At 39.5% G+C, this 24,560-nt stretch overlaps 1 protein-coding gene across 5 annotated transcripts in view; it reads right to left on the bottom strand.

Annotated features, from left to right (window-relative positions):
- The window catches only part of AFF2 (AF4/FMR2 family member 2), a 518,440-nt gene extending 494,099 nt beyond the window's left edge, over positions 1 to 24,341 (bottom strand). For all 5 annotated transcript variants that reach the window (XM_030933764.1, XM_030933766.1, XM_030933765.1 and 2 more), the window contains exon 1: positions 23,830 to 24,341. In XM_030933764.1, coding sequence (XP_030789624.1) covers positions 23,830 to 23,876 — 47 coding nt within the window. In that variant the 5' untranslated portion in view covers positions 23,877 to 24,341. The remainder of the gene's footprint in view (positions 1 to 23,829) is intronic.
- Between the last annotated feature and the right edge of the window lie 219 nt (positions 24,342 to 24,560).

Genomic DNA, 24,560 nt, shown 5'->3' with positions numbered 1-24,560 from the left:
GCACATGCACACACACACATGTACACATAAGTTAAATTTTGAATGTATTTACTTTTATACAATTAGCAGGGTCAATATAGCAGGAAAATATTACTAGAATTATTTTTTCCTAATAGAATTCTGACATCTCTGTTTTTCATTTTTAACAAGCTACAATTAGAACCGCAGTTGAAGCTTTTTGTACAGTTAATTTACATTCCAAAACTATTAGAAAATTCAACTGACCTAATTTCTCAAAACTTGTTCCTTAAGAACACTTAGAAGGGAGAGGTGCCCACAACAGTTGTCAACAAAGAAGACTGAGTACTTTATAAGTCATGACTCCAAATGGTGATGTGGCAGTTACAGCCCTTAGTAAAGGAAGGCAAGCTCAGTGTCCCTGGACACACATGCCGCCTACAGCCTGTTCTCTGGAAGATGAGGCATTGGTAACTCAGATATAAAATGTACGGAAAAGTGCTCTGTACACCTGGCTTCTGAAACACACATAATGCCATCCATTCAAATGTTGCCTCTACATTCTCTTTACGATGGGAATATTCTGAGAAATTCTACATGACTGAATGTTAATGGATCCAGAGATTCTTGTTAGTTCCTCTGTTTCTGACTTTATGAAAATGTTTTAAATTGGGGAAGGGGGTTGTGAGAGGAAGAGAACTCAGCTCTACAGCCAAATTAATGAGTGAGACTGGACTAAATATTTCCTTTGGGAATTCCATATGGTATATTTGAAAAGGCAAATTTTAATGCTAAGTTCCTGTGGAAGTACTTTTCTGAAAGGCAATGAAGAAATGAGAAGTAAACTGAACCATTAGCCTACAAAAATAGAATTTTTCTGGAAAGTATTAAGTCATACAAATCCTTCTGGAACATTATTTAGAATGGGCAAATTAAAAATGGAAAAGCAATAAATAAATCACCTCCTTTTCTCTATAGGGGCATATATTTACTTTTACTCTCTTCATGCACATTAAAAGACTAGGTTACAGTCTGAAGGGGCATACAATTTTCAAACCACACACACACACACACACACACACAGAGAGAGAGAGAGAGAGAGAGAGAGAGAGAGAGAGAGAGAGAGGCTTCAACCAAAGCTGTACATCAGTACTGAAGTGCTAACAGTAAGTTTAAGTGGCAAGATGCAGTTTATTCTGTGGTGTCCCAGGCTTTGAATGAGAATCATACTGCCTGACATCTAAGAGCCACTTTGAAAATACTAGGGTGGAGTGGGTGCCTTTACAAGTCAAAACACAGAATTCTCTCTTTGACCATTCTCCTCATCCCTGCCTACATGATTACCCTAAGGAGTATGTCATTCCTTTCTCAATCTGGAGGAACTGGATCCAAGGATTTTCTGGAGCAGCGACAGTGTTGAAATATCTGCTATGAACTACATGAAAGAGAAAAGAAAAGCAGTTATAATTTCCTTTTACACTTTCACAATTTTAAAACTGTCAAGAACTAAAGACTAATATTTGGAAATTATTTTATGAACAAGCATTCTAAATTTTTTTGCATGAAATCAAACAAAGCAGGCTTTGTCTTTCATCCTAATTTCCAAACACTTCTTATAAATGGTTGCTAACATCTCTATCTGTGCTGCAAGAGAGCTATTTTCATTTGAACAACACGGTATATAATTGAAGTCAGAGTTGTAAATTACTCGGCCATCTGTCCTTAAGCTGTCACAAATCGTACATGGAAGAGCATATGTATAATGAAAATAGATTAACAAACTTTTTAGAGTTTATATGCTTCTGAGTTAATTAATCCTCTGTCCCATACATTTCCAAGATTTTTCATCAATATGTTTGATGAATCTGTTTAATTACATGAATGGGGTATATGTGCATGTATATGCTTTATAATGTCATTATTACAAATTCAAAGGAAATCATGCAATTGATTTAACATTTTCACTTCAAAATGAAAATAAATAAATTTAGTCATATACAGGACCTGGATCTATTGGCCTCATTCTGCTCATCTTGTTACTAATGTTGAAAATTGATATTAACATTAGCAGCTACCATAAATATCTCACTTTCCTCTTAATGAAGATGATATATATGCATATATATCACCCCTACATTTCACAAAGATGCTACAGAGAGCAAGTGTTTTAGTCACTGAAGTTGAATTCCAGTTTCAAGGATGTATTCTCAATCCTATCACAATACAAAATTTGACCTCAGGAAATTTGCATGATTTCTTTGCCTCGGTTTCTCCTTTTATTAGTGTTTGCATGCCCATGTGTGTGATCACATAGAGCAGATCTTTATACTAAGTTATTGGAATAGTTTGTCAATGAATGTGCCAGAAGGCTTTAGTTGCAAGAAATGAACATATAAATATGACAATATCAACAAGATAAGAATATATTAATAAAGTAGTTTTTTTCAAAACTGGAACAGGGTTTTGGGGTGCCACTCTTGCCTAGCCAAAGTCAATCTAAATATACATCAATCATAAGTAATTGTTGTGCAACTGTACAATTGTATAAGCAACTGTACCAGCAATTGTATATTAAAAGTCTTTGCAAAGACCTGATGTGCATTTAAAATTTAACTCCCACTCAGTGCAGACCTAGAACAGTAAAATAGTGAATAGAAAACTTAAAAGGTTCCCACGGCATGTTCCCCAAGCAGGAAGGGACTGAAGTTTTCCCTCAAAGCCTTTTCCCTATTGCTTTGTAGACACAATGTATGCCTCTTTCCATAAACAAACAATTGCACGCCCAGAAAGTCCACTCCCACCTCTTAACACAAAATGTTCCCGAAAATACATATATAATGTGAAACTGTCCCTATCACCAGGTGGACTGGAGGCAAGAGCTGATCATTCTGCCCCATGCAAATGCATGCACAAGCCCCCTCTGGGACAGCCCACATAGTTAAATATAGTGAACCGTGCACCTGCAATCCTTGGAGAAGAAGTGAAGACTTTAGGTCCAGTAGGTGCAACCCATGTTTCCTCTTGTCGTCAGGACAGGTGGCAAGCAAGTAACAGTCATGATTTGACTATTTTGCATCAGAACTTTTTCAGGGCACACTTAGAAAAAGAACAACAGGGGAGATTGTGAGAGTATTCTTGTTTAGCCATGAGCACAAAGGGGAAAGGTTTTGGCTCACTGGCAATGTGGTGACAAATACTTGAACTGTGGCAGAAGTTTCATTTGAAGTTCTCTGCCCCTGTTGAGTGCCCTAATCTGGCAATGGTATGAGCTCCACAGAAAGTTGATGCAGCTGAGGAGAAAGGAGCAGTGCTTTTGGACGGCACAAGGGCTGTTTCATGGATGCAATGCCTTTTCAACCTCAGTGCAAGAGAGTCTCAGATGTACCACATTTGACTTATGTCTTCCTTTTTACACATTATCCACACACTTGCATGCTACAAAAATAAGAGTTTATGATCAGATCTGATCTTATCTGAAATATTCATACGTAATTCCATGTAGTCTCAACTGAGAAGTTAGGTGGTCATTTTGCCCCTGACTTTCACATCAGTACAAATCTTATGATTGGCATTTTATTGACATATAGAAAGCCTTGGAGATATGGATATATAAACTATGCAATGTAATTTGTTTCTAATACCTTCTTAAGGTTTATGAGATAGAGGGGAAGTATATCTTGATAACCAAAACTACCTCCCACGAAATGTGCTTCAGTGTTAGTTACCACCAAAGGTACACATACTATTTTTTAGGATAACTTTTTTGCAAGATCAAGGCAAAAGTGTCTGGTTTGTTGTTGTTGTTGTTGTTGTTGTTGTTGTTGTTGTTGTTTCGGGTAGCTGTGGAACCTGAATGTGGTACATTCAGTTTGTAAGTTATACCTGAATGTACCATGAATTTGAATAATTACTAGAGGCTTTCTTGGGTTTGTAATTGACCAGTCCTCTGTGTTGTCACAGGGTGCAAGAATGGTGACAGTGCCATATCAGAGGCTCCATGCAAATGGTACCTGGTGACCCACTGACGCACTGATATGACTGCAACCCTGAAGGCCTGCTTCCATCAAGCCAAATCCCTGTGAGAAGGAAGCAGACTTAAGATAGCTTCTATCCAAGTTCATTTTCAGTGCATAGTAGGCCGTGCACTGATAAATGGCTTTCCTGGCCTTGGCAATGTCTGCCGTCTTTATGCTCCACTAAACTGTTTGACTTCCACACAAAGACTTCTTCTCAGAGGCCCTGTCTGGGTCATTATAGAATAAGGCTATTAGAGTGCTTTGTAAGTGTAAGCATAAACAAATTACTTTACAAAAAAGGCTAGAGCCACCAGCCACAATGAAAAAGATTGATCAAAACTGTTTCTGATTACTGTATATCAGATTCCTTATTTTTTTTTTTTTTGAAAAAAGGAACCGTAGATACAGCGATTAAAATTATAAACACAGCTCTAATGTCTGAAGTAAAAGGCACTGTGAGATATGGAAGTTATTCCCACTTAAGACATTTTATTTCACATAACAAATAAGGATCAAGGCCTTTCTTCTACAAAGAGTTCAATGAAAGTTCTGGTTACAGGAGTCAATTCTCTGTTCGGTTTAAACCTATTTGGAAATTCTTTCTATTGCATCCAAAAGAAAGAACAGCTGGGCTAGTGTTAAGAAGAACCAGAAGACTATTGCGACCTGCTGAGCCCAGTTACGCCAGCACAAAAACGTCGGAGCCCGGTGCCTACCACCTGGAGCCCCCAGAACACTCTGCCTAAGCTACAAAGAATTGAACTCAACCCTGTTGGACATTTCAATTTGTTTACCCTCAGCTAAATATGACTTTCTTATGGAAAGTGGCAGTGAGAGTGGTGAGGAAAGTTTGCAAAAGTTTATTTTCAAAAATTCACAAAAGCTTCTGGAACATCAAATGCTCTCACAAAACATTTTGATGAGTGTAAATGAATCAGAAACATATGTATTTCATTTCCCTCCAAATACACAGGGGTCTCAAAGTTAAAGAGGGAAAAAGTACTTGAGGCAATATGCATTTGGGGTTTCACTGAATCCAAAAGCATTTGAAAATAGTTCTAGACAAGCAGCAGGCCCCGAATACAGCTGGGTGTGTCCATCTTGGATATTAAGGGATTCTGTATGTTTTTGAATTGTTAGATAGTTAAAGTCCCTCTTTGAAACATCTCAGATGTAAACTAGATTTATATACTTTTATTTTACTTTTAAATGCACAAATGCTCAGGGCAGCTAGCATTAATTATTTTATTCTAAAAAATGTTTAAAACAAAATGTCATAATATGTTTAGACAAAACAGCCTTCAACCAGACCAAAAGGCTAACGGAGTAAGAAAGGTTATTTATATATATGGAGTGGGGAGAGGTGGGATGGGGTATTAGAACCATATATCTTAAGAGTTTAAGTTTCACAAAAGCCTAGACTCTACAACTAGCTTACATATGTGTTTTTATATGTGTGTATATATGTGTGTATATACAGTGCATATATAAATACATATGTATGCATATATACATACTATATATGCACAGGTAAACATTCTTATTAATTTATTTCCTCGGGTCTCTGAATGGCACATTTTAATGTCATTAAATGATGACACATGCATAGTATGTGCCCTTAATGCATAAGCACAAGAATACTTTAGATTCTTCTCTGAATTCGTAAACACTCTTTTTGGTTTTCTTTTTTCATTTGTAGTTTCTTCCGCTTCGTATTATTTTCATGTCTACATGAGTGGGAGATATCTAGTACAAACCAAACACTAGAAATTGCTGCAAGTGATTTCACTAAGAATGTGTTCAAAGACTGTAATATTTATTCCATTATGCTATGAACAAAGAAGAATAAGATGCTTAGGTTTTACTTTAAAAACACACAGAAAGTGAGTAGATAAGAGAGAGAAAACCATACATTCTTCATTGTGAGAATGCTAACATCTCACTTCTGACCTGAAGAATATTTAACTGACTTCTGTAACAAGCATGCCAACAACCAAATGGAGACAGGTCCCTGCACTAAGTCAGAAATGCAAAAAATGGGGCGTGTTGGGAGAGTAGCAACTAGCTTCACTGCCTCTATTTATATAAGGTGCCATTAAAATGCCAATAGGAGGCAACAGTAATTAATAGGCTCAAATTGTTGAGCTCACAAATGAGCCAAAAAGAAAAATAAAGCAATATATAGGTCAATGATTCCCAATCCTTTTAATTTTTTGAGGAAAAATTGTAATTTTGAAGTATGATGTTGTTTTCATGGTTTGTTGTATTTTATGTTGTAATAATCTTCCTCCTATTCTCCCCCTTACCCCAACCAACAACAGACAAAATATTGTAAGTTATATATTTCTAAAATTTAAAGTGAATTTAATGTGATTTGATTCGAGCAAAATTTTCCAACAATTTCAAGCTTAGGATTCACAGCCTATGACCTACACTGCAGCTTTTCTCCTAAAGGATTTTAAAGCATCATAAAAACTCAGCAGCTGAAACAACCTCAAAGGTAATCTAGTTCAACCTTTATCTAATGCTGGAATTCCTTCTGCAACATTCCTAATAAGGGTCATCCAGTCTTTGCTTAAACACAAGACATGCATACTCCTCCACCTTAAATTTTACCAGGTAACTGCCACTCAAGTGGAAAGTGACCAAACACAACACACCACTTTTTCCTTTCTCCATCAAAGCTCAGTCATATGTGGGGTCATTGCTCAGGGCAGAGCACAAAGGACATTGGTTTATAAATGTCTCGCCTGACAGACAGTAAATGACCCACAGTCATGGATAACTTCTCTTGCAGAAGTGAGACACTATGCCAATGAAGCACTGCAAATACTACAGACCACCGCCCAAGTAAATACAATAAACTTCTCACCACAAAGGCTGTCATCTGACACCCACACTGATAGTCAAGGTGGCTCTCTGGAAGAAAACAGCTGGCTCTGTTTGATCTTATTAGCAAAATCCACACTCCTATGCCAAGACCAGACCAAAGCAAAATGGAATATAAAGTCCTTTTAATAGACTTTTCCCCCCAAATCAAGATGAATCTCGAGTCTCAATTTTAAACGCAATATTTATAAAAGGTATTTGGTAGCAAGAAACTATTCATCCTGGGATGCCCCATTAATAGCTGTGACAATAGTATTTGACAAAATTATTTTCTAATTTAGAGTTCCTTTGGCAAAAAGAACCAATACTGTACAGTTGAATTCAGGGTTTTATAATAACTAATCAATAGTGCAGTACAAGAAATGATTTGTGGAATAATGACTGAAAGGTTGCAGTAATCAACAATGTGGTACAATGCATTAAGGGCTAGATTTTGACTTAAGATGCCTCTTGTACAAGTGAAAAAAATGAGTACTAGACACAAAAAATCATTCAAGGGAGTGTTGGGTCCGCTTGGCATCCTAGCAGCCACAAAGAAAGCCAGATGCTCTGTGTCATGCATTTCCTTATATGACAGATGACTCAAGCCCTTTCATTGGAAGTGGGTTTGCTATGGCTTTGACCAATTCCATCTCCTATGCTGATCTCATTCATATAAATCTCTAGCATGAAGCAACCAGGGCCGTGGTACTGAAGAGAAGGCTGGGTAGGACTGGGCAATGGGTATCTGTTTTTGTCATCTTAAAGTGCCACAATCTGTGCCACCAGAAGGATTTTCAGATACGATCTGTGGCATCTTAGAAAAACATTGGACTTTTGCCCACTGCTTGTTCTACTTTTAGTATTTAATGGTCTGACTCCAGGGGCCATTTACACAAATATCACTATGATATCCCCAGTGCCTGGCTAATGGTAGACACCCAGAATATATTTGTCGAATGAAGGAATAAATGAATGACCATTCCTCTCTTCAGGAGGCACTATACTTAAAAGTTTACTCATCACAAAGCTAGTTCTCGGCTACCAAATAGACTGCAAAGAGAATGTAGCTATTCAATGATGTAGTATCAGAGTGGAATAAATAATACTAGGACCCACTCTCCCCCTTACAGGATGAAACGATCGATGGTCACAGCCAGAAGAGTGGCTTTTCATAACATCCAAGTAGTAGCTTGTTCAGAGGGGGCCAACGTTGAGCAACATCTCAAGACTTATCTCTGAGAAGCTGTATCACAGTTCAGTGTTACAGTGCCAGGGTTCAAATCCCAGCTCTACTACTTACTTATGTGATCTTAAGCAAGTGACTCAACCTCTCTGGGCCTCAATTTCCCCATCACAAAAATGGCAATAAGCTTGCCTACTACTTCGCAAGGTTACTGGAAGTATTAATAGTGTGTGTATGGAAAGCGTTCAGATGAGTGTCTGATGTGCAGTAGTTGCTCAACTCTGAGGGCCATTGTCATCTGCCAAGTATATGCCAATATGGTGACAGTGAAAGATGTATGATTTCACAGGAAGCATCAGGCTTCAACATTAGTTACTTGATTCCTCCTGGAAACATTCCTGTTAACCTTTTGATCTTTTGGGGTTCTCATATTGTGGCAATTGGAGGGGATATCCGGAGGGGTGTTTCCTGGGAAAAGACTGTTGAATATCTGCTTCTCAGCCCAAGTTCCCTTGAAAAAGTTTATATGCAGGAGATAAAGACGCCTCTCCCTGCTCTATCTAACCTAAAAATAGAGTTAGAGCCTTTAGGGCCCAGCCACCTCCCACCTGCATATCTAGACAGAGTTTCTTGAAGTCTCTCCAAGCTTGGCTTGGGATGTTTTGCCCTAAGAAATGAGAACACAGTGAACACAGATAGGCAAGCTGTCCTTTGACCTTGGGAGGGCTGACGTGAACTGAAGAGCTTAGACTATTTTGTGTGGTCTCCAGGGCAGAACTGCAACCAAGGGCTGGAAGTTCAAAGAAAGCTTCTTTGTCCACACACAATGGAATTTGTTTTGACCTATCCAAAAAAGAAGAAATTTGTTACCATAGGAGGTAGTTTCATTCTCATCATGTTTTTGTTTTTGGTTTTTGACTAGCAGAAGCTGGATAACTACTTGTGGGCAGACTGAACAAGGGGCTGGCCTCGCTCTCATCCCCCTTAAGGACCTTTGCAGATCTGAAGTTCTAAGATTCTATACCACTGCTGGGACATGAATCAGGAGCAACCGTTGCAAAGAACCAATGGTAGATTCTCCTTTCTTCTTTACACATCATACATTGCATGAGAACTGAGCCATAGCTGCATTTACCATTTTGCCTGCACACCACTGAAATTAGTTCACACTGATTCATAAAAATTGATCACATTTCTTTTTATATTGTTATAGCTTTTATGATTTTTACAATTCTATTTTTAAATGGGAGACTATCATTATGAAAAACATGTAGCTCACAGAGGGCCTTAAGAGTCCAGTTAATAAATAATGGAGGGATACAAAGTATCAGTACTAAAGCTAAGAAGGCTTGTTTATCCATTGTCTGTCTATGAAAATTCAGTCTTACTGGAAATAAGACACTGGAAATAGAAACAAGTATGGCTTTATTAGCTAAAGCAAAACACCCAGAATTTCTAGTGTCTTTTTATTCCATTGAGAATTAAGGTCTAATAATTTGACAATTTAAATGCAAGATGGCTCCCCGGATTTTTCTAAATGATGGTTCATAAATCTACATTAGCCATGACAGTTTTGGACCTGAAATTCAGAATACAATAAAACAGCCTGCAAGATATTAAAGGCTTCTGTCTCCCGAATATGTTATTTCCTCCCTTTTTTCCAGTGAGGAAACAATTTGTTTATTACCCTTTCAAAGTAAACTTATGGAAGGTAAAAATGGCTTATTTTCCTTTAAAATAAGGTTTCATTTTGTCCAATCTCCTCATTCATTCAGTGTAGGCTGTCTCATTCATAACAACCTTTTAAAAATTTCTCTCATAAAATGCACCATAGTCTTTAGAAAAAATTCAGAAAGCAGTGTTGTGTTTCTCACCTTTCAAAACACTGCCATAAGTATCCTAGATCACTAATAAAGGGTAGAAAATAATCTGAAAATTTATCAGATGTAAGTAATACAATTAAAAGGACGACAGTGAAATAAGATCATGATGCCCATATCATAAACTGTCTTTTTCCAAATGCTGTCAGACCTATTCAAGGAATCAAATAAAACAGTAACTACTAAACTGTTTATATGAATAAATGTCAAGAATTTAAAAGATAGTGAAAGAGGAGGGTAGGTGATAGAGAACTGAGGGTTGTGTATTTAGAAGTAACATCAGGCTTATCTTCTATGGCTGTTAAAGTCGGCTAAGCTCCAAGTTCCCAGGGAAGGCAGTAAACATTCATAGTTAAAGGATCAACATCAAGTACACCAATTCAACTTGGACATTTCCTTGCCTCCAACTGTCACCACAAAAATGTAGCATCACTGCTAGAAGTCCTTTGAGAATAAAGCTATATCAGAACTATGTTCAGGAAATCCGGGTGGTAAGACTTTTTTGAACAAACACATATTTACAAATACACATTTCGTGACTGACCTCCCTACACATCCTACAACGGAAGGCCCAAATTCACAAATGAGATTGTGGCCAACTCCAAACTTTCATGGCATGTGGGAATAAAAGGAAAGAAAAGGGAAGACAAAACATAAGAAAACACCAGAAGAAACAGTCCTAACTTTGGCATTGCACTTTTTCTTCTTCTTTTTCCCTCTTTGCATTGAACTTTTCATTACTGGTATTTATACTTCTGTGGTTTTCTGGTTATTGCCATTGTTAAACAAATGCATGACTATCAAATAATAAAAGTCACATTAACCCCAAGAACCTGGACCATTTCTATAAAGTCAGATAGGCATGGTCATTCAATATGTCTTTCCCTTTCAAATTCCTATGAACAATGGCAAATAATTAATTAATTAAAGTTCAATAAAGATTTATAAGTGGGCCCTCTTCTCAACTTCTGCCACTGTCACTGGGTGGGACAGCTTAACTAAAATATCCCTGAGAAATGCCATGAGCCATAAAGTTCCTGACTCGCGTATCATTTATGATACCCTCGGGGAGCAGGCCCTGACTAAGAAAACCAAGGCCCAGCACCCCATAAGGTTCTCATTACCCATAGGAATGTGCCAGGTCAGATGCACTGGAGGTTGTCAAGCTTTGCAAACTCTCCCCCACCCTCAAATCTCATAAATTTTGCAGAATATGTTGCTTTGCCTTGAATTTTTATGATTATGTTCAATTTAAGGAAACTTATCCCATATTTTATCATTTACCTTACTTTCTAAGAGTTACATGATGTCCATGAAGTTCTGAGAACTTTCTCCTAATCATATTTTTTACATCTTAAAAATATAAACCCACATATTTCCAGCCAGCCACAAATTTAAAACCTCCCCCTTCTTCTAATTTTGGTGTGCAAGTGTAGGCCGAACAGATTTCAAAGTTTTTCAGTTGGGCAAACTCACCTTTCCATCCTCCATTAAGGCAATGAAGCTACTAAAAGACAGAAATAATGGTGATCAGAGTGTAAAAGTTAGCCAGGTCTTGACATTGAAATCACATTTGGGTTGACACTGTAAGGCTCAGAGATGTACATTCCTGGAGCAGCTACTGCAGCATTCACAACACAAAGAAAAGACTCTCCCAACCCCAGGGTCAATGGTGAGGGAGATGATGATTTGGAGTATAGGCACTTAGGCAAAGTTTGGTGATCCCCCCATTTTCACCTGCTTTAGTGCATTTGAATGATTTAAGTGTTATTTTACTGAATTTGCTTTATAATAATATGTACTCCAGATTTAAGAATGTAACCAAATCTCAAAAATGAAATAAAATTGTTCAGCAATATATAAATAGATAGATAGTGATATATTCTTAATGATATATTTAGAGTAGCAATGTTTCTAAACCCTTCTATTTGATGTGGTAGGTCTTAATACTACCCCTAAATCAGTGAATCTTCCTTACACACTCCATAAACCCAGAGGCAGGGAAAGGGCTGGATGGTCCGATGTCATCTAACGAGATATGAAACAAGAGAAAAGATCCCACTCTACCTACAAATGTTTAGGATAGGAATAAACTACGAAGACAGATGTAATCCTTTGCTAAATCTGATTATGAGAAGCAGACAAAATCACAACTGTATTCAGCATGTCATTTATCCTGGGTGACTAATGCATTATTTGTATGAAGTTAAAATTGAGCTCTGAGAAACTATGAAATAAATCAAATGCCCTACTTTATGTAATTTTAACAGACAGATCCCATTAGGATTCTACTATGCATAGCTGTTGGGTAAAATCATTGACCAGTATCCTTATAAATTAATCAACTGAGGTAATGCTGGCTCAGCTGTCATCATTTGCTACTAATCTACATTTAGAATTCGCTTTAACTTTCAAGCCTTTTGAAATAGGTTGATCAAATTTCTGTTTTTTGTTCAAGGTATATGAGTCACTGCAATTGTTTACCAAAGTATGTATGGCAGACGTGTGTCATGGATGTCCTTTTTCAATGGCATTAGAGTGCTCATTGGCATTTCATTGTAATTTCTAAGTATGATGCTAATCAGAATACAATGAAAACAGCCTTCGTCATTCTTGACAGGAAGTTTTACCACTTACAGTCTGAATACATTTGCACTGTTGAAGTTTAAACTGTTACAGAACTTCAAAACTAAATGGCCGAAATGCCTAATTGTATCAAAAGAGATATAGTTAACTTTTAACTGCTATTTTTTCATAAGGTCCATCATGGCTCTTGAGTTTTTTCTGGATTTGTAATTAATATTCAGATAAGTTTCATTTCTGATTATGAGGCCCAATTTATTAAAGACCCATTAATTATCTACAGTCTGTCCTCCTAGTATGTACCTTAAAGTCTGGTTCACTTAACTGGCCGGGTGTTTCACTCCCACTAAAATTTCCTAAATTTCCTTGTCATCTCATGTTTCTGTCTATCTTCTGGACCTGCATCCTGCCACCTTTAATTTTGCAATTTGAAGATAATAAAATAATATTCGGGGGTGTTTTTCCAGATTACTTTTAGTACATTGAAGGTACCCAACAAACTCTATTATCAGCTCATCTTCAACTCTGTGAAGGCAGGTTATAGCAGAAGGGATGTGATCTCTGGGTCCAAGAAACTTGGGGCTCTGCTGTTGGCTAATCATGTGACTTTGAGAAAGTCAGGGGTGCACCCCTCTGATCCTCATCTTTCTTGTCTGTAAAATGGGGGTGAAAATCCTTATCTTTTAGGGTCCTTGTTCAATGAGGTGATGTTTGTAAAGTATATGCCATAATGCTCTGTAAATGCGAATCCTCTTTCCCTACCAAATTACCTTATAGATTTCTTAAAAATCAGCACGTGTGGAAACGTTTCTGCACATCCTTGGTATGAAATTGTAATTTGAATTCTCCAGAGACATAAATAGAAAATGTGTTCAATGTAAAAATGTATGTTAGGAAAATTCAAATCCCAGGTTAGCCTCAAAGCAGGAACTATTAAGCAAACAAGGCATCTAGCTAAGAGGAGACAATGTTACAAAAGTGTGGAGAAAAATACACAGCAAATGTTGAAGGTCTGTTCTCCCCCTCTTTGTACTAGATGAAAGGTACAATCCAGGGATGGTAAGAAGTTGCTACACCTTTTTTTTTAAGGCTGCACAATTACCCTTAAAGCACTGTTGCAGATATTAAATGTAGGTATACGTCATGACAAGAAAATGCTGTACACAAAAATCTAGAATCTAAAAATGCTGTATACAAATCTGATAAGTTTAGGGCTGTTTGGGAGAGATTTTGCTCATCAACAAAGACTTCCCTACAGTATTCCTGGCAAGTAAGGTGCACATAAAGAACATTTAATTTATAACATTTCTATAAGCATCCTATTTCAGAAATGTACGGAAGGCAAGGCAACACACCTACCTGTACCCACCTGTCTGCTCATCGTGATTTTAGCACTTCTCTTGGTCCTCATTCTTACACCTCTTGAGCTATCTCTTCAAAAATTTGATCACACAAAGTATTAAGCAGGTTTTTGTCTATCATTCCATTTACCTATTCAGCAAAGAAATAACTGAGCACCTACTGTGCACCACACACTATTCTAAGCATTGCAGTGGCAGCAGTGAATAAAACCAACAAAACTCTCCACCCTTAATGAGCTCACATTCTTGTCAAGTTTGAATTAAGTTCAGGCTTATGGACGAGTATACCTTCCTCCCAAGCACAGAATCTGCCACTTACACTAAAGAGGAACAGACTTGTGTGTCTCTTGTTGGAGTAGATATCTGGAAAGTCATGCCTCATATTTGGTAATGAACTTAAACCCAATTTGTAAATACTAAGGATGGGTGGTAAAGTCCTCATTAGTCCAGTCTACTACAGAGCCCAAGCACAAGCAGCGGTTGCTGCTATTATAGCATCTATCCTAGGTATCCTTATAGATTAGCAGAGAAGCTAAGGATTCACATGGTCTGTGGATTAATTCCAGCTCATCAACATACTACCAGTATGGCCTTGGGCAAGTCGCTGAACCCTTCTGTCCCAGTGTCCTGCTCTGTTAAATAAAGAAATAGGATAACACAAATCAGAGCCTGTCACACAGGAAATGTTACCTCTAATTATTAGCTTAAATTATTACTATTATTAATACTGCTTTTAGGTCTTCTCGCCTAGATTTAATATTTTGAAGAGCTAGCATAGTGCCTGAATGAGTCGAATAAATGAATGATGCTGTACTCGGGACTGGCAGCATTAGGTCATTATTCTGGGCCAGGCACTGGGAACACAAAAATAAAAGACACATTCTCATCACTCACAACAACAAAGGTGCATGGGAAGAGTCGGGAAAGGGAGAAAGCAGGATCCAGCCCAGGTGGAAGTCAGCTCCGGAAGGTATGAAAGCACAGAGGAGAGGCATCTGAACAGACTGGGTAGGAGTATGGGAGTTTGAGGGGCGGAGGAGGCAGGAGGTTTGCTGCTCCCTAGCAGCTTCCCAGAGATAGAGCTGAGATTTGCACAATGACATAGCCAGGCAAAGAATTACTTGGTGGCCAAACAGCTAATCGTAAACACAGATGTCAACACCAATTACACAGTACCAAGGCACCAACTCACTTTTTAGGAAAAAAGAAATACTGATGGTAAAATGTTGGTACACACCTAACAAACAAAACAGTTAATTATATTTTTAGAAAAGGAGAAAAAGCAAAAGAAGCAATGTATTTGTGAACATCTCGAGCTACAATATACACTTCTTTTGAAAAATGGCCATTTTGCCAGCAACTGTACCAATTTACAAACACTTGTTTCAATTATTTCAGAAAAAAAAACACATTTTCATTTGGTATTTCTTTGAAGAACGTTTGCATGAATGTTTCCAAAACTCTTCTTGCGAGAGTTTTGTGGTTGTCCCCCAGCAAATGTTGGTCTGTGTTAATGAGAATACTCCATTCACACAGCAAAAGAGGACTCAGGCAATTACGTGATGAATGTGAGCTATTGTCAAACCAGATACTTCAGGGTCCAAAGTCAATTGTCTTAAGTTTAGTATTCAATGCTCCTGGTCCCCTAAACAATAAAAATTTCTGTATTTCCATTTCACTCTGAACTGTACTAATACTGATAAAAGAGTTTCATGGGCCTTGACCAGGATTGTTTTGCCTACTTAGCTTGCATTCTCTCTCTCTCTCCCAGAATTCCTATTTTACTTACAGCCCATGTCATACTATTTCCCTAATGCTTCCCTAATGCTAACTATACATTTCAATGTAAATTCTGCGAGGCCAGAGGTCATCTTCTACGGGCCTTTTATCTCTCCCTAAAAATGACTGACTAGCAAAGTGTTGGGCACAGAGTAGGGAGGCAATACAAACAGTTCTTGAAAGATGACAAACACTGAAGTAGGGTACAAGGGCTCCTGACCCGGTTTTGCCAATTATTGACTGGATGTCCTTGGGCAAGTCATTTTCCCATCCTGGGCCTCAGTCTCCTTACCTGTACAATGAGGAGTTTGGATCACATGATTCAAAGGGGCCCTCCAGCCTTAAAACTCCAGCTTCTAGGAACTGATTAACGTCTACACACCAAAGCCAAGCACTTTGGCAGCAAATAAATAATAGCGAATTGATGAAACCTCTCCATGGCACTTCATCAGAAACATCAATCACACTGAGTCTAATTTAGTCATTGTGGCTGTGCCGACCTGGCATGAAAACAATCAGTCCTTTGGAAAAATAATTTATTAAAATATTAGTTGACTGACATCCTGATTGGGGAAATAAAGTCTACGTAATTGCATTTTTCATTGTTCAACAGATAGTCAGGTTGTCATGTACATATTGCCATAGTCTAAAGGTTAAAGTGACCTTATAACAACACGTTCCATCTGCTTGGTTGGTTTGATCAAACCATACTAGAAACCCAAACACCAAGAAGACATCACACTTTTAGCAAACAACTTCTTCCAGTGATTGTTAAAGCTGAGATTTCAATTGCAGCACCACTACAAGACAAGTAGCATATGATTTTTTACTTATACAAAAAAGAAACCATTTCAAAGCTATTTATTTCCAGGAGATACATTGCCTACAAAACACAAAAACTGACTCCAGGAAAATGGTTTAATAAAGGTCACCAAGTGAACCAGTATCTGCTACTGAGATCTGGTTTTCATTGAAGATGGTAGATGATGCAGAGAACTCTTACTTGGAAATCTAACAAAACAAACTGTTCTTCATAGGATGGAAGTAATGTCTTTTATTTCTCCAACAAAAGAAACATTGGAAAAATAAACAGATGAGTGATTTTGATTTTGTAATGAAAATAAAGCTTGTTTCCTTAGCTTATTCCTCAAAGTGTGACTTTTACACCTTCATATAAGGGAAAGTACCTACTGAAGAACCAAATCAAAGATTACTTTGAAACATTAGCTGATTTTATTTTTCAAATGAAGCAAAATATACAGGTATATTTGAAAAACAGCAGCCCATAAACTAAGCAATCCATAATCAAAATCAGGTTCTAGCTATAATGCTATTGTCAGCTTTGCTTAAATCATGCCATTTTTTTCAGTTCTCAGACAACTTTTTTTGAGCTCAGTAAGTAGGTAGATGTTAGGAGCTAAGGTCATCTAAAAGATTTACTTTAAAATAAATTCAACAATTCAGAGCATCACCCTCTCTATGGTGTAAAGTGTGCCTTGCTTTGAACATGCATATAAAATTTCATTAAAGTGTAACATAAAAGTTTTACATTAGAAGAACCTAGGGCTGGACCTTTGTTTAACAGTCATGATAATTTATGGTGTGGATCTGCTACAGTTAAGTAGAAAAACAGCCTTCTCATGAAATACAAGTCATAAAGACTGAAACTCAAGGAAAGCTGGAGGAATCTCAACCCTCCGACCATTCATTTTTCCCTCAGATTTTTGTTACACATTCTTTATTAATGTTCTCAATGCAGATTGAGACACAATACCAGTCCGTTAATACCTATAATGCTGTACCTTAAAAGATATTCTTTCCTCTTGTTTTTCTTCTGGGCTAAACATAACTTGGAATTCATAGAAATTCTATTTTTTAAAATCATGCCAATTACATGAATACTGTTTTTGCCTTTTCCTATTACTCTTCTTCTGTAACCATTGGTTATTCTCTTTATTTTCTGCAAAAGAGATCAGACTGGCTAAAAGACATTAAAAGAATTACAAATAACTAATATACGATCACACAGGCAGAGGTACAGTATTATCACCAGGATTTACTAAGCAACTATCCTTGAAAGAGACCTGCATTTGCCTGGAACAGTCTTTGAGTTGAATGTGACTGTAACATCAATCAACAGATGTTTATTGAGTACCTGTGATGGAAAAACACCATGCTAAATGATGCCAGAGGGTGACACACTATTCTCTAGGAAGCAACGTGGATATTTAAATATTAACAACTTAATGCAACAGTGGTGATACAGCGAAAAGAGCAACAAACGCATATCCTAAGACTATTCACCTACTGTGTAAATTCAGGCAAGTAAGTTAACCTCTCTGAGCTTCCGTTTTCTTATCTACAAAGTGAAGCTAAAATACCAATCCTAACAAACCTTTAAGGTTATTGTGAGGGTCCAATCAATTAGCACAAGTGGTAAATTAGAAAGCTTTGGAAAGAAATGTTACCAACTTCCCACCTCCAGTTTTGAGGCTCCAAATGAGCCAAAAAATATACCATGGTCTTCTTTATATTCAAGTATCAAATCTTCAAAATTTGAGCATTCAGATTTAAATGGACCTGAGATTTGTCATATATATATGTGTGTGTGTGTATATATATATATACACACACATACGCACACACACACACACACGCATATGATTTTCCATTCTCACATTTTCATGAAAGGGGCTTCCATAAATGACATGCTAAGAGATTGTATCAGTATATAGACTGCTCTCTTTCTAATTAAAAGGTAAAAGCAGAGTTCCAGGGCTGGTCAAATTACATGGTAATTCCACAGATTTTATCCACAAGTACAATATACACAATCCAATCCATTTGTTTCAGTGACAGCTAAATAAATATTCGGACCCACACAATAAATAACAGGCAATGAGCTTTTGTGGAAAGGCACCTGACTTGGAAATAGGCAGATGTGGATTTCTGAGCAAGCTCTACTACCAACAGGCTGTGTGAACTTACATGTGTCACACAACCTCTCTAAGATTGAATTTGCCATTCAATAAAATGGCAAGAACACCTGAACATTCTAACTCACAATGATCAAATGAGATAGCATGTGGAACAGCATTCCACATGTTGGAAAGGTTCAGACAAAATGTCAGTTGTTGATGCTGTAGGCTCTGGGGTCAGCTCCATCTATGCTGAAACCTGGATTGCATCACTGAGTGAGTGCCTGTGTGATTTCATTGCTTCATCTGTAAAACAGGGATCATAACAGGTCCTGTCTCAGAAAGTTGTTGGAAGGATTAAACGAAATTGAGTCCTTACAGAATTTAGTCCAAGCTTGTGGCACAGAGTAAACATTCAAATTATAGTAGCAATGATAATGTTGAGTTCTACCACAGGTGAAACACACACACACACACAACACACACACACACTCAAAAAGGTTTCTTCAAGTTTGGTCTTGAGTTCTTTAATCAGTAACATTTATTTCCATTTATCAGTAAGCAAGTTTTTCAAATCTCTCTTTATCCCACAGCAATCAGAAAAAGAAAAACAAAATTACAAGTAAAAAATGTAGTCACTGCAGCAAAAATTGTTTTGTCTACATGACAGGCTAACCAAGTATATGGCATTTTTCCTCTTTGAGGTATGACCTACAGTTACAAGCTCTTAAGGCCATAGCTCTAAATTGTTCCAGAGAAGGCCATTTCATTGGACTTCTACAGTTTTGAAATTGTGTTAAATAAGTGCAAATTTTGCATGCAAAAATAATCTTAGCTAAGAATAATGGGCATTTACTTCATGTTAAAGGTTAGTACATTGAAACCATTTCTAGTCAATAATAATTAGCCTGTTTAAATACGATATAATTTGTATCCATCTACAGGATGCTTAAATGTATGGAATCTCATTTATGTCTATAATGATGGATTCATTTTCGAGGCAGTCATTTTCTATCTTGATTTGTATATTTTAAAGTTGTTAAACGCTTGGCTGAATCATTAGCAAAACAATTCATGTATCATTAAACTGATTTCTACCATGAGATAATTTTCTTCGGTGTCCAATAGATGTGCCTCTTAAGATTTACTGAGAGCTTTCATTCTTTGGAGGGTTTGGGGAGTTGCGGAGGAGACCTTACTAGTGAATTGCACCAACTTAAATTTCTCCTACCCACACATTCCCTTAAGAAACACAACCCCAAATGGTTTATTGAATGAATGCTCAAACACACGGGAGAATGCATACTGTACTAGCAAAGAAAACAGACCATAGGCAGTCTGCCTTTTAAGAGACCACAGAGGGAAAAGGGGAAAGATAAATGGATGGAGGTAGAGACGAAGAAATGCTGGGAATCTCTAGGCCTTATTCAAAACAGGACTTCCCCTCCCCTTACCCCACCACAGCCCTAGCATCTCCAAGTTGGCAAAGATTGTGTCCCCCCATCTCCACACCTTCCCATCCATAAACAGTCCTGTTCCGCTCTTCTGGAGGATTGTAGCTAAGGAGGCCTCAGAAGACCTGTGCTCACAGAACACGAGGAGGCAGCCGGGTTGCTGCAGTGCATGGGCCATGCCCGGCTGGAGCTGAAACAGTTCACTTTTGTCTAGAAAGCAGCCCCCCGCCCCTTCTCCAGCACTGCCCCGCCCTCGCAAGGTCGAAGAAAACTGGGGAAAGTGCAGTTTGGACTGCTGGGGCAGGCCCTGGGGGCTGCCTATACCCTAGGAGGAGAAGCCTGGCCGACACATGGCCCCTTCTCAGTCTTGACAGCCCCACACAGACCTTTGAACTTTCTATTTATATAACAGTTTAGTGAGTTTAAGTCTCTTCCTGTATAACTGCCCGTTTGCAAGCTTGCCTCTAATTAGGCTATTTGTGAGACATCACATAAAAACTACAAACAATTGATGCTGTCCCTTGCAGTGAGAAGCCAGCCACTGTCACAATCACTTTACAATTATAACTACGCTTTTCAACGTTCTGATTTTGCTATCATGGTGGTTTTCTTTTCTTTTTTTTTTTTTTTAAGAATGTGTCCCTTTCTGTATTTTCTTTATTTTCTTTCCTTTCCTTCCTTCCAACGAAGGAAAGGTAAGCATCCCCACAAAGAACCTTGGCCTGTCACAAAGCAATAACTAATCAATACTGGGTGGGAGGTGCTTACAGAACTGAAAGGCTGTACATTTTGTAGGCCCTCTGAATTTGCTTTTTTCCCCCCCTCTTAACTGGGGATTAATGACATCATTACATGATCTTCAGTCACCTCAATAATTCATTTACTTGATTACCAAAAACAAGTCTATGGAATGATTTAAATGAAGAAATTTGATTTTTTTTAAATTTGTCTTTTTCTTTAAGAGCAAGTGATGTCTTTCATGCACACAGACAGACATCTGTGCCATCTTTTTTCTTTCACAGAATGGTTTGTATTAAATTCAAACTCAGGTGAACATTGCTCATTCATCCAGGAATCTTAAAGAACTTGAGCTTTGGCCCTTTAATCGAGTCCAGAGCATGACCCATTTAGTTATTCTTGCAGTTTGTGAAATCCAGTGGTATGTTCCATTAGGCATGTGAGCATTCCCAAACACTGCCCATAACATGCACACTGCAGCATCATTAGTACTCCATCCTTTCCATTTACATTTGTCCTAACAAATGTGTGTGTTTATAAATGGGCACACACTTTTTGTTTGCTACAGTCAAATGTTTGCAGATAACACATATGCCTGTATATGTAAAGTCTTTCTTCATTATGTCTAGGAAAATGAGTTCGTTTTTAAGCTGTCCTGATCCATTTATTGTCAGACATCTAGGGTTGCAGTAGAGATAGCTCAGAGCTTACTGCTCCACAAGTGAATGTTAAGAATAAATTAAAGGCAAATAAGATCGTTAACTTTGCTGGTCTTTTTTCCTTTCTTGGCCCTCCTGGGGGTTAGGGGTGTGGGGAGTGGAGGCCATCACTTTAAGTAGCTATTTACTCCCAAGGAAGGCACGTAAACATATAATGAACATGTAACTGGCATGCTCTGGACTTCCAAAGAGAAGTGGGAAAGGTACCAATTTCCACTCAAGACAATGTCAAGCTTTTTAGTTCATCCACTATTGTCACATTTATGTTCCTTTTCTCTGTGGAGCTGTATAAAACACAGAAGCACAACCACATTACAAATGTTTATAAACAGAGATGCATAACGAAGTGTGCCACTCATGAGCAGTAAGAAGGAGAAATTTTCCTGGATCATGTACGGAGGGAAAGGACAGACTTATTTATGCAGATGCGTTACACTAATTAATCAGTATTTCACATAATATTCTCAAAGTGTCCAAGTCTATGCTCCTTAACTGATGTGGCTCAGTTAGGGATCTGGAGGAAAAAAAGGTTTTGCATTTTCCTTAAGATAAGAAAAAGAAAGCCTCCCACAGGGGTGAGGGAGCCTATCATTTTCTTTAAAGAAATCAAACATAAAAGAGTCCATCCCCTTTAAATATGCAATTGCATATGCATAAGATTAAACCGGAATTAATATAAAAAATGTTTCTAAAATAGTACCTTGTATATGTTTAACATTTGAACTATACCCATGAAATTAATTAGAACAATGTCTGTTAAATTAACGATGTAACCCACACCATATATTAGGCAAATTGTATGCAAATAGTAGTGCTATGGTTATCAGTTGTCTGCAAAATAAATTAGTGAAGCAGAGTAAAGGCTGTGTGCAGGAGCATAATATCTAATTGAGCAATAATTTTATTGTAATTTTTACTTTCAAATAACAGCATTTTTTAATGTAACAATGTATTTCTACAGAGCTGATAAAACCGTGGCATCAAAAACGCCTTATAGATTAATACTGATACAGCATAATTTGTGTTTCAAGGATTTATCCGGAATTGCTGCAAAATAAAATGTATTTAAGTTCTGATTATCTTGGATTTGCAACTAAAGGAGGCATGATTGGCATAATGAAGCTGTTGGCTAAGCATATGACCCTTTTTTAAAGAAGGAAATTGCCTAAAATATCACATCAACAGGGGAAATCCTTGTAAAAATACACAGCATTCATAACCAACGGCCGCTAGTAGTTTAACATTGCAAAAGATTTCGCACTATTGGTAGGTACTACAGATCATTCTAAATACATTTTAAAAGGCAATAACCAAGAATGCAATTTTAAGCGGTTACCACTGCGCCCCCTCCCTATCTAATTCCTTAGACTGCGGGGGGAATCTGATATGTTTAAATACTATGACAAATAAACTGTGATAATGTTTGTAGTAGGTGAAGTTTTTGAAAAGTTAATAGATATGTATATCAGTATTTATGCACGCGCGCACGCACATCTCTAAGACAGTAACAACTTTCCAGCTCCCCAGTCACCTTTCTACCATCTTTCAAAATGTCTCAGCGACAAGTTTATGGTTTTGTGAAGAGCTGACTCAACCTTTGAATCCGAGCTGGATGCCCATTACAAAAAACTACGGCTGCCTCCCAGTGGGAGGCCGACGGGGATCCAGCCGGTAATTAAATGTGCATTGACATCAGAGCTGCGGACTTTGGGGGCCAACTCCGAAAACCCTCAGTCTTGAAAGCCAAGCGCCGAAGTCGGCCCCGAACCAAGGTCCCCTGCGTGGTGGCCCCCAAAGCCGCTGCTCCACCCGGGAGTGCAGGGAACTTGGGCTGAGTCGGCAGAAGGAAAGGTGTGCGCGCCGCGCAGCGCAGGGATGGAGGTGGCTGCAGCGGGGGCGGTGGCCACCAAGGAAGCAGAGGGCAGCCGGCGGCACCTGGCCGTTGCCTTTCCCCCCATGGCCGGCCGCGGGCGTTGGGCACCTGGAAAGTTGAGGCATTTCGGGGGGGCGGCATCCGGGGCTCAAGGAGGCCAGACCCGCGAGCCGCTCCGAGAGAAAAGCTCCTGGGAGGTCGTGCGGTTCAGCTCTCGGGCGGCACCGAATTCGATGTGAGCCAAATGCAACTCTTTAGACTTGGAGCGCAAAGCGACGCTTTAGGGTCCGCATCCCTCCCTCTTCCCGCACCTCCCCCCACCCTGGCATCCGACCTAGGAGTCAGCGCGGCCGGGGCCAGAGGTAGCTGAGAGCAAGTGGGAAGGGAGTCCGGGGCGCCCCCCACGACAGCTCCAGCTCCTCTTAACAAAGGCGAAAACCTCAGACTTCGCCAGGAGACTCGCTCATCAAAGGAGAAGGCAAAAATCAACACCTACCACTGCTGCTCCAAGTCCCAGTCTCTGAAAAAGTCGAATAGATCCATAGCGGTCGGGCGGCGGCGGCGGGTGGGCGCCTGTCCCTGATCGCAGCGGGTCGGCGCGACTCTCAGCACAGCTCGCTGGCGGTTCTCGGCGGCCCGGCTCTCCAGCCCTCCCGCCCAGCTAAAAGTGTGCGGGCCGCATCGGCAGCAGGGGCGGGCGCTGGAGATGCCTGGTCTTGCGCTCCAGAGAGGCAGCGGCGGCAGTGGCACTGGGCGGGCAAGCGCCTGGTCGCCCACTCCGGTCCGCTCGGTCTGCGGTAGCCCGCGCACCCAGCGCCCCGACGCTGCGGCGGCAGCCGCTGCGGGCTCAGGCGGTCTGGGCCGCCCGCCTGGCGGGCTGCGGGCCGGCGGCGGCGGCGGCGGGGGCGGCCGGGGCAGAGGCAGCGGCGCGGCGCGGCAGCCGGGGCGGCAGCGGCGGCGGCGGCGGCGGCAGCGGCAGCGGCTGCACAGGCGGCGGCGGCGGCCGCGGCAGCATCACACACTTACACACTCACAGGGGGCGGAGCCTGGACAGCTCGAAGCCGCGACATGGAGCAGGCACGTTATCATCCCCGGATCTGGCAGGGGCTTGCAGTGCCCGCCCCCGCCGTTCAGGAACCCCCTCCCACCCCCCACTGTCAAAATCAGCTAGTGGGAGCGGCCACAGAGCTGAGGACCCGGACCAGGACCCGGACGCGGACCCGGACC

This window comes from Rhinopithecus roxellana, chromosome 7 (genome assembly GCF_007565055.1).
Source record: "Rhinopithecus roxellana isolate Shanxi Qingling chromosome 7, ASM756505v1, whole genome shotgun sequence".
Classification (NCBI taxonomy): domain Eukaryota; kingdom Metazoa; phylum Chordata; class Mammalia; order Primates; family Cercopithecidae; genus Rhinopithecus; species Rhinopithecus roxellana.
Note: the sequence above shows the minus strand (reverse complement) of the source record. Positions and strands in the feature narration are given on the sequence as shown.